Here is an 11,618-nt window from a genome sequence, read left to right as displayed (position 1 = left end):
GGTTAGTTTAGCATTTATATTGGTGAACTGGTGGTGGTTGAGTCTCAGCGATTGGTTTTAGGAGTATGGTGAATGGATGATGACAGAGTGACTGACGATAATTGTTTTATTCCAACATCATAACGACAGCAATCTCTGCATGATCCACCAACCCTTTTCTTTATGCTCACCGATACCCCCCCCCCAACAACCCTAAAACCTCTTCACACCCTCTACACTTTTCTACTCAATGTGGTCCTCTCCGCGACCTCTCGAGAACCTATCTGTCCATTCTGACCCCACATTGACCCCGCCACAGTCTGGCCGATCGAGCAAACTGACCCCAATGGACCCCGCGAACCCCTGCCGTGCTGCATAGTGCAACCCTGCCCCGTATCGCCAGACGTCTTCGTCCGGCGCCACGAGCCTCGTGTCAATTGCCGGCAGCGTGCTCTGCGCCACGTCCTGCTCCTTGGATGACCAAGCGAATTCCATGTTGGCTTCGGCGCATGGGCCCCGCTCCACGTGGCCATCTGACCAGGAAGGTGGTAGCTCGAGTCCCTGTGTGGACGGGAAGCTGCAGACGGTGGGCGGCGGCTCCTTCCAGCGGCCCTCATGTGCGCGTAGACGGCCCGTGTCCGGCTCGATCGGGGTCTGGTGGACTTTGAGGGCGAGGTGTTTGCCCCTCTCGAAGAAGGCCACTCCCGTAAGGACGCAGCCCGGGTCGACTCTCACATCCTGGAGGTCGATGGTCGCTCTCCTTTGCTCGCGAGAGACGGAATAAGTTTGCGCCAAGGTCGCTTCGGTTCCATTCCATTGTATGTGCTCATTCGCATCATCGGATCGACTCCTGGTTTCAAAATTAGTTCCACGACTGCCAGTTGCCCGTCTCCATCGTGGCTCTGAAGGTTCAGCATGTCCGAAAGGTCGAGATCGGCCCTGTCTGACCTCCAGCCGGACTCGTGTCCTGCTTCCTCGCTCATCCATCAAGGTGGAGGCCTGCATGGCCACCCCGGTCACCACCATCCCTCGTTCTGTGTCGCTTCGCACCTCCCCAAGGTCGAACTCGGCCGTATTCCTCCACGGATCCTCGCAGATGCAGAAGCAGGGACGGCATCGCCAGAACCACCTCGTGTAGGCATAGTCACCAGCAAAGCTGCCACCGCCACTCACTTCTTCCCACGTAGGTAGCCGCACCGTCTTCTGACCCCACCTCTCGGCCGCAGACTCCTTTGGACCCCAGATGTTCCCCATGGCCAGTATTCGCCGCCAGTCCCCACTGGGGGCCAGGTTGAGACCAACGTAGTCCCAGGAATCCTGGCACTCGAGCAGAATGCCTTCGCAGTGTCGCGCGCGTGGCTGGGCAGGGGGTAGCACTTGCCTGTGTGAAGTCTCGCACGTGCCCATGCAAGAGCCGTCTCCGAGCCGTGCCTCGCTCAACTGGATGCCTTGGAAGACTGTGAACAGCGTGTGTGTCTTATCGCTATTTCCATTACCGCTACTATCAACACCACGACCACTACCGTCACCGCACGCAAGGACCCGGTCGTCGGCCGAGCGGGCGGCGCTGCGCAGGGCCGTCTCCTGCTGAGCAGTGTGTCCCTCGAACAGCTCGAGCTTTCTCAACATTTCTGCCGTAAAGTTGGCCGCCGAAGCCGCCCCCGCGAGGTTGTAGGCCGCCATGAGTGCCTCGAGTGCCTGCAGGCGGGCACCCTGGACAAGCACATGCAGGGAGGCCACGGCACCCAGTCGCGACGTCCCCGCGTGGCACAGGATCCCTTCGTTTCCATGCGCCACGAGGGAGTGCGCGTACGCCGCGTACAGCGCACGGCCGCCGGCATCGCCGCCGCCGCCGGCATCGCTGTCCAGAATGAGCGCGTTGAGATCCAGAAGGGCTGCGAAGATGCCCGACGTGGGGTCGATCGCGTTGGTTGCCCAGGTCTCGGCGGAGCGGGGGTGCAGGGCGCCATCAGCACCCTGCAGCTCCGCGAGAGGGTGGTGAAACACACGCAGGCGGGAGAGCAGAGAGCGCAGCGTGGCGCGCACGTGGAGCCACTCCCCGTGCGCCTCCACGCGCTCCAGCAGTGATGGCAGGGACAGCAGGGAGTGCCGTATGAAGCCTGTCGACAATCGATGCGAGTCCGTTATAAACGCAAAGGTGTGAGGTTTGTACTCCATCACGTGGACGATATAGCATCAAGGAAACCCACCTTTCAAGAACTAGCTTGCAATTGTTTTCAACATCACGTATATGTTGTAATCATACAAATTACTGATAAACAGGTATGTATGATCAACTTATTTGGCACTTTACATCGCCAACCATGCTAATAGGAGGTGCGGGGGGAGAACAAACTAAACACAAAAAACTTCTAAAGAAATTAGTTTTCAATCTGGAAATGAATTTTTAATTTAGGTAAAGGTGCGGCCCTGCAATTCCTTGCTCATGCCACTGCTGCTGCAAGGGTCTCCTCCACTCAAGGTAAAGATCCTCTGGAATAGATGGCAGTAACAGCACTTCACCCTAACCACATAGGACCTGCCGTCGAGGACAGAGGCAACCAGCACGGTTGGCTATTTACGGTGCAAAAGAAGTTCAACATACAACAAAATTAATTCTCAAACATCGCACCAGGAGATCTAATCTATCCAGCGACCTCCTGATTACAAGTCCAGCGTGACAACCATTACACTGGCAGCATCAGCACATATTGAGGATCGGGCTATAACAACAACACAGTTTGACGTCTCTACCCGGTTTTATCATTTGGCTTTGCAGTCTAAATGAGATTCTGGCTGAATTTTGTGACCTCGGAACATCTATTAGTCTCTCTATACTAAATAGGCTTGCCTGAAGTGGTGCAGAAAATGAGTGTTTAGTGGGTTCAATATCTCTTTATTTATAACTTTTTGGTGATATTTGAAATATAGTTTAGTGCAGGAAATAAGCATTTAAGTATAAAATGAGCAACAGTATGCTTACCGTGGACCATGTATATCATATGGTAGCGTCACCATATCGCGGCAGCCCTAATTGATACAGATATCTCTATGAAGAAGGGTACTGGCGAGAAGCGATGTACGCACACACAAGGAGATGGCGAGACAAATAACTGAGGGTATGCCGCCACGTTCTGTATCATTAGCGCATATTGTATCGTACCGTTCAGCCGCGCAGCTAAAAAAGTAGTTATTTGTCTACTAAGAAACTGTTATAACGGTGCGCATTCCACATTGTGTGAAAAGCGTTCCCTAATGGAAGAACCACATGTAGTGAAAACGCGTGTGAACACACGTTAAGCGAGGACTCACCTACCCACTGTATATATTATGAGACCATATTTGTAGAACTTTATTGACCCACCGGGTATCCGTTTACGGGTGCGTCTTTACTTTTTGTCACGTCTTATTAATCTGGTGAACACGATGAATGATGTCACACGTACCTGCGGAACCTCTCATCTCTTGCGCGAAATTGCGCCATTCCTGCTGCCACCGGTCGGCCCGCGGGTCTTCGTACGCGAACTTGATGGCGTAGCCAACGACCGTCCTCGCCAGCCCGAGAACGTCGAATTTAAACGGCCACACCTGGCGTTTGGATCGCCTGAAGTGAGCCAAGTCACGTGGCGTCGGGAAAACGGAGGGAGATGAGAAGGGAGAGGAAGAGTTGGGAGAGAAGGAGGAAGAGGTGAGTGAGCGGGGAGGATGAGATAAAACGGATGCGTGGAATGCGATGAAGATGATGAAGATAATTTTGTTGATGGTGGACACAGAAGGTAGTATCGGAATAGAGGAGTAAGCCATTGTGAACAAACTGGACTGCACGGTTGTTAGGCAATGTGTGCGTCGTAATGTTCTCAACAATACAGAATAATAATAAAATAAAACAAATGTATGGCAGCCAGACTGTGGTTAAATATTAATAAAGAAAAATAATCACTGTTCTTGCGACACAGATAAACAAAAAACAGGCAACTCTGCAATATCTGGCTCACGCCACTGTTGGCAGAAAGGCCTCCACTAGCGAGAATTATAGAGGACCCCTCTGAAGGGCATTTGGCCTACTCTTCCACGCTGGTCCTAAAGAAGTAGTAAATACCCACACACTTTTACCCCACCACCTGCTGCCAGTCGACTTACTCGTGTCGCAATTTATGTATTCTCTTAGTCCATGGGCCAGAGTGGAAATTGGTACCGAATAAGGTAGCAATTGTTTGGTACCAAATACGGTAGGAGAAACGTTTACCATATACACAGATCCCCCGTATAGCCTTAAACAAGCTGTTGAGGCAAGTCATATAAGTGAGCACCTATGAGGGCCGGCACGGCATGCGAGGGGATGGTGTGGCCAGCACAAGTTAAGACATTCTTCACTGACAGCCGTTGAGTGGGAATCGAACTCAGGTCACGGGGTTTGTTGTCCAGTGTGCTAACCACTGCGCCACCGTTCCCCAGATGGCGCGCACAAAGTCAAAGACATGTTCAAAATTTAACTTTTTTGCTGGTAAATAAATATTTTATCTGAGCCCACACAACACGTGTGCACATCACATCTGCATGGCTCCAAAACCGCAAAAAGCAGAACTTCCCAAATTACCCAATAGATGAAAAAAATATTTTAAAAACATAACTAGAGAGTGGGGGTAGCGGTGGCGCAGTGGTTTACGCACTTCCCTATGGACCAGGCTAGATGAGTTCGATTCCCGGTCACGATCTAAGTCATTATTGGGGAGCGAACTATATCTGAACCAGTCCTTCACCCTTTACCAGCGTGGTGAAGTATGGTCAAACAAACACCCCATCCCCAATTTCCAACATGGCATGGGGAAGCCTTCATCCAACAGTCGATTGGAAATGGGCTGTGAGTTATTACTATTATTGAGAGATGCATGCTTGTGTAGTGTGACATACACGGAGGCGCACACTATAAGTTGGAGACAACACGTTAAATAAACAACTATGAACACTTATTCTTTGGGTCTTTCGGTAAAATCACGTTACATGACATTACCGAAAGACAAAAAGTTTTAAGACGTGACGAGTGCACGAACCAGCGCCTGCGACTAAATTGGATGCGAACACTTTGTGGGGTCTTTACCTCAACAATTTCCACGGGACCCCGCCAGGGTTTATATAGCTTAGGGCAGGGGTGTCCAAACTTTTTGCAAAGTGGGCCAAATTTGATAAAGTGAAGATGCCCGGGGGCCAATAGTTCCTTCTGACATTTTTTTAACCAAGTTACATGAAAATACACACTGTTATAAAAAAATTTCATTGTCACAATTACCTTTATTTTTCAAATGACAATGTAACCAAATATAAGCCACTTAGGCAGACGTGAACAACTCTAAAAACACAATTCTGCCTTTCATTCAGTCAGATAACATTGAACAAACTGTATAGAATACCTTAAATTTCCATGAGTTAAATATCTTTGCCTCATGAACATTTTAAACAGGAGTTATAAGTAATGCAAAGTGGTCTGTTATCATTAAACTTTAAAACAAGTGAATTTTGCCCTTGTCTTTTACAAGATCTTTCAGAAAGCAATAGTTTGTGTCACATTTACAGGTACATAACATCAACAGTTATAACCAAATCTTATTCAAGAGTTTAATAAAACAAGTGCCATAAGTCCAAGTGTATTAGTGTGCTTTAGGCTTTTCACTTAATAGTGACATATGTTACCGTTCAAAACACTCAATTTCAGATTGATCAAGGAACAGATAACTTTCTGACACTAATGAGAAGGGTGATACAGAGATATAGATTTCAGTAAAGAGACCAGGTCTGGCTTGAGGGCAGTGGTTGAGATGCGTAAAATGTCACGCAAGTGGGAGTCACTCATCCTTGATCTCAATCGGTTCTTGTTTAAGTTCATGACTGAGAATGTTTGCTCACACAAATATGTGGAGCCGAAAAAGCTCAGCATTTTCTTAGCGAATGACCGCATTTCTGGAAACCTGCTTTTGTCCAGCTGCCGGTAAAAGTCAACAAGAGAACACTGCTGGTGTTTTCCGCGGCACTCATCGTCACACTGCAGCTCAATGAGCTCCAGCTGCAGCTGTGGAGGAGCATCATCAGGGTCCACGGAGAAGGGAGAAGAGAAAAGCAACATGTCCTTTTCAATAACTGCAAAGTCCCGAAAGCGTTTGTTAAATTCCACAGAAAGAGATGCGATAGCTGTTGCATAACTCTTCATTTGCGCACCGATGTTGTCCTGTGGGAAACTGTCAATGACCTCTTTCAAAGCTGGGAAGTGCGCGGTGCAGGGCTCTGTTTGGGACAAGTGTCTTTGGAAAAGTTGCAGTTTGGTTCCAAAGGCCTTGATGTGAGCGTATAGCTGGCTCACCACTGCATTTTTTCCTTGAAGATTAACATTCAGCGAATTCAGATGCTTCGTTATGTCAACCAAAAAAGCCAGATTTGCCAGCCATACAGGATCGGACAGTTCTTCCATTGGTTGTCCCTTCTCACCCAAAAAATGTCCAATTTCCTCTTTGAGAGAGAAAAATTGCTGCAGTGCGGACCCCCGACTTAGCCACCTCACATCGTGATATATTACGTCACCGTATTCAGCCTGGATGTTACGCAAGAACTGCTGAAACTGTCGGTGGTATAGAGCTATAGAGCGAATAGAATTGATTGCCTTTGCCACTGGTTTCATAACATCGTCAAATTTGAGATGTTTGGCGCAGAGAGCCTGCTGGTGAATGATACAGTGAAGTTTAATAGCGTTACCTGCTTCTTCGCTGACTTTATTACAGATCAGTGTGGACAATCCACTTCACTCACCAGCCATGGCAGGCGCACCATGGGTAATGATCCCAGAAACTTTACTCCATGGTAGTTTCATATCATCAACAGCTTCACAAACAGAAACGAATACATCTGTTCCTCTGGTTTGCCCTTTAAGGCTTTTGAGGTCAAGCAGCTCCTCTGTCACGTTCATGTTGTCATCAACTCATCTTAAAAAAATAAGTAGTTGTGCAGTGTCAGATGCATCGGTGCTTTCATCGCAGGCTAATGAGAAATAATCCCCTGTCCCCCAGTTGTCTGAATATCTGACGATATGTCCTCAACTCTCCGTGCCACAGTGTGGCGTGCCAGGCAAACATTCATAAATTCTTGCTTCTTCTCGGGGCAAATGTTCTCCACCATTTTCATGACACAGTCTTTGATAAACGCACCTTCAGTAAAATGTTTGCCATGTTTAGCTATTAACATGGCCACTTCGTAGCTGGCTTTGGTGATGTTTTCCTTTGACTCACAGGCCCGCGTGAAGAATCGCTGTTGCAATGCCAGAGCAGCTTGGAGTTGCTTCACTTTTTCAGCGCGGTTACTTCCTGTTAGCTTGTCGTATGTTGTAGCATGTTTAGTCTCGTAGTGTCTCTACGTTGAAATACTTAAACAAGGCAACCGTCTCTTTACAAATTAGACAAACACAATTGCCTCGATTTTCAGTGAAGAAGTATTGTAATTCCCACCGCTCCTGAAAGCGGCGGCCCTCACTGTCAACTTTTCTCTTTTTTTTTGCAGTCGCCATGGCAGAAATTATTCGAGAAGGGTTCCCGGCACGGAAGCAGAGCCAGATAGCATTAGAATGGTGCTGCCACCGTGTGGTGAAAGGAGGAATTACATCTTTAAAATTTTATGATTTATTTATTCTGACAGAGCTAGCGAGCCATAAATAACACATTATAAGACCGAAGCTGCGGGCCGTATGAAATCTGACCGCGGGCCGTGTTTGGCCCGCGGGCCGGACTTTGGACATGCCTGGCTTAGGGGGTGTCCCCACGGGGACCTGGGGGCAGTGAAGCCATGCCCTTTCCCCTACTACCTATTTGGTCCCCGTTACCCAGGTCCCCACCCGCCGCTCGTTAACAGCCTGTTTTAAAGCCGAATTACCTTGGGAGGCCTCCCTAAAACGTACAGGGTCGGGCATTTTCTTATGAGCCAGATCCGGATTCATCTGGACATCAATAGGCAGATCTTGCTCCCTCCCGTACATGAGAAAAAACGGTGAGTAGCTGGTGGATGCATGAGGGGGCAATCTATAAGCGGCAAGAACACCCGGGACATGCAGGTCCCAGTCGGTTTGTTCCTCATTGACCTGCTGACATAGCATGGATGTCAGGGTCCTATGTAGGCGCTCCACCATGCCGTCGGTCTGCGGGTGATAGGGCGAGGTGTGGATCTTTTTGGTGCCCAACAAGTCACACACCTCCTTGCGCGGCTTAGATGAAAAATTTCTGCCCTGATCCGTGAGCAGGCATTCCGGGGCTCCCTTATCCAAAATGTACCCATGGAGAAAAGCGTCCATGATTGTCGCAGCCGACTGGTCCGGCACCGACCAGGCCATCAGCCACCGAGAAAGGTACTCCACACCCACCAGCAAATACTTGTTTCCCCGTGGGGTGGTGGGGAAGGGACCGAGCATATCAACCGCAGCCAGCTCATTCGCAGCACATTCTGAACGGCAGCAGCCATGCCAGACCAGAAAAAGTTAAGGTGAAGGGTGGACAGGGTCTTTTTGACCCCCAAATGCATAATGCGTTCGTGCGTTGCCCAAATAAACTTGCTCCGCAGGATGGTGAAAACGACCACATTGTCCTTTTGTAATTGAGCGTCCCATCGCATCAGGAGGCCCCTTCACAGGATCATTGTGGATAACACTTGTCGGCTCTCGCCCTCCACGGAGTCACAAACACGGCGCCTAATGGTGAGCAAGCAGGTGTCCTCCGCCTGTAGTCACCCCCACTCAGTGTTGGTGAGACCGAGCGTGTCGTCACGCATGTCCGTTGCGTCTGTGTGTGCGACATCGGCTGCAACGACAACCATACGGGCCTACACCGTCCCGCGCCCGAAATGCACGCGCACTTGTCACCGGGTGGTAAACGTGACAATTCGTCAGCGTTGGTGTGGCGGACACCCTCTCTATAAGAAACTACAAATGCATAGTCCTGAAGCAGGCCGGATGGCTGCTCAACACGCAGCACATACTGCAGGGCCACGTGATCCGAGCGCAGCTTGAACTTGCATCCTTAGAGGTACGTCCGGTACTGCTGGACGAAATAAACAGCAACTCACGACGTGTAACGCAATAGCGTTCTGCCAGAGACAGCACCTGTACACAGCCAACCGCTCTACTCCGTCCTCAACCTGGGACAAAATGGTGTCAATACTCGTGTTGCTAGAGTCTGTATCAAGGATGAAAGGCAAAGAAAAATCTGGGTACCAAAGGGGAGGCGCGTTGACCAGGCCGTCCCTTAGCGCGGCAAACGCAGCCTTCTCCTCCTCCCCCCATTGAAATTTCTGACCCTTGGCCGTGAGGACTTGGAGCAGTTTAGCGATTGTGGCGAACCCGGGGACGAAACGTCGATAATAAGAGGCAAACCCGACAAAACGAAGTACTTCAGCCACTGACTTGGGGGTTGGCCATGTGCGCACGCACAGCGTTTTGTCAGGGTCCGGTGGCACTTCTGCGGCTTAAACTTCAATTTTGCAGCCCGCATTTTGAGGAAAACAGCCCGCAACCTCTGCAGGTGCTCCTCGAACGTACGTCCGAACACAATGACGTCATCAAGATAAATTAAGCTTGCGTCCCATTGTAGGCTTGCTAACACCAGCTCCATCAGCTGTTGGAACGTGGCCGGGGCTGAGTGAAGTCCCATCGGAAGCCGGTTGAACTCAAAGAGGCCCTGAGGCATGTGGAATGCAGTGTTTGGCCTAGAGCTGTCCTCTAAAGGCAACTGCCATAATCCCGACAGTAATTCAAGCGTGGAGAAGAACCGCGCCCCCAACAAAGCGTCCAACGAGTCATCCATCCGTGGGAGTGGGTATGCATCGGTCACGGAAACAAGGATGATGGGCGCCCCATGGACTGTTGGAAGGAGAGATAATGTCGGCAGCCAACATCTCATCAACCGCGTGGCACACATGGTCCTTCTCCTTGGGACTTAGGCAATAAGGGTTTTGACGAATGGGGGCGGAATCTCCCGTATCAATGTGATGGTACAATAGAGGCGTGCAGCCAATATCGAATTTGGATCTGCTAAAGACATCGGAGAATTCCATTAAGAGAGCACACAGATCGAGCCTCTGTGCCATTGACAATCTTTGCTCTCGGAACAGAGCATATCCAACCATGCCTCGTCACAGTCCTCACCCTGCCCCGCAGCCGCTTCAACACCCATATTCCCGCCGGTTTTCCCCTCGCAAATGCGGCCGACGCATGAGCCAAGACAGTGCCCTCCTGGCTCACCAATGCACCCAGACCGACGTTCAGAACCTGAATGAAAGGTTGTCGATTGCTTGCCACCAATGTCTGCGCGTAGACCAAATTTTGGGCGCGAACTGCCCAGGTGGAGGGGACCAACAACAACCCCTGCGGAACCGTTTGGAGATCAAGATGTTTCCTTAGACGCAATGGAATTAGCATCTGTGCACCAGGTGGAATTTTTACCGTTTGGTTGGCCATCGCAGGGACCGAAATATTAGCTGTGTGGAACAGAGTCGGCGATGATGAGAATGCAATTCAGCGGCCCGATGGTAACTCAATGCAGCCCTGATCCACAAGGATCTTGAGCGGCATTTTACCTAAAAAATCTGTTCCTAACAGGCAGGTTAGGTGAGGGATTTTGAAACGAGCACCGGCCCCATCAAACTAATTTCATCGATGCAAATTGTAGCCGAAATCTGCCCAATAATTCCTAATGACTGTCCGTTCGCAGCAAAACAGAGAGTAAAAACGGGCAAAATGGCGCACGATTTTGGAGGCAAGCACTCGAAAATCAATTCTGAAATGATAGTCGCCGACGCGCCGGTGTCGACAAGGACCCGTACCTCAACTCCCTCGACGGTCCCAACAACCGCGGATGAACCTGCCGCCGTTGCGACAATACGGCGTGCCAAGGCTGTCAATAGCGCAGGGTGTTGCGGCCAACCCTCGCCCGCAAAACCCCGATCGGCCCGCGATGCATCCCGACACAAATCCGTGACCCGCGACTCTAAAATAGATGCCTGAGGTGAGACAAAGGGCTGCGTGTGAGGTGCACCGCGACTCGCCTGAGGACCCAGCGGAGAGAAGGGGTGACGATCCGCAGACGGCGTCGGCGTGGAGGTTCCTCCCCGTCGAGCGCGGCACCCCATGGACACATGTCCTGGCAGCCCGCACTTGAAGCACATGATCGGGCCGTCCGTCAGGCGAGGGAAGGCCCCCCTCGGCCGGTCTCATACGCGCAGGTGGAGCTCCTCCGACCCCTTCCGCTGTGCCCTGGGATGGGAAACAGCGGCCTGTAGAAGCCGCTCTCCTGTGTGTGCTCCCTCCTCCATGGGCGGTCCCATGCTCGCGACCATGCCAGCACGCCGAGGGGTGTTAAGATGGGCTTTGAGGCACCGCGCAACTTGAAGATACGTCAGGTCATCATCCTCCGTGGCTGGCAAGACGACCTGAAGATCCTGAGTCAAGAGCAGCATTTTCTCCAGGATGAGCGAGAGAAAGACACACAGAGAGTCAGAAATAACAGCTGACATAGGCAGGTAGGATGGAGACATCACAGTCAGCTAAGACTTTACCTGGTTAATAATGTCCTTCCAATGATTGCTCAGTTTGTACCCATTGAAGCTGTGTCTGTGTT

General features: G+C 50.6%; 1 protein-coding gene across 1 annotated transcript; it reads right to left on the bottom strand.

Moving 5' to 3' along the window:
* On the bottom strand, positions 1-8,341 carry LOC144942491 (uncharacterized). Its single transcript, XM_078869351.1, has 4 exons — positions 8,060-8,341; positions 7,888-7,901; positions 3,426-3,583; positions 1-2,099 (listed from the first exon to the last, which is right to left on the bottom strand). The coding sequence occupies exons 1-4, from the start codon at positions 8,339-8,341 to the stop codon at positions 223-225; spliced, it is 2,331 nt and encodes a 776-aa protein (XP_078725477.1). The 3' UTR covers positions 1-222.
* Between the last annotated feature and the right edge of the window lie 3,277 nt (positions 8,342-11,618).

Source organism: Lampetra fluviatilis, chromosome 27, assembly GCF_964198595.1.
Source record: "Lampetra fluviatilis chromosome 27, kcLamFluv1.1, whole genome shotgun sequence".
Classification (NCBI taxonomy): Eukaryota; Metazoa; Chordata; class Hyperoartia; order Petromyzontiformes; family Petromyzontidae; genus Lampetra; species Lampetra fluviatilis.
This window is presented reverse-complemented; position numbering and strand designations above follow the sequence as displayed.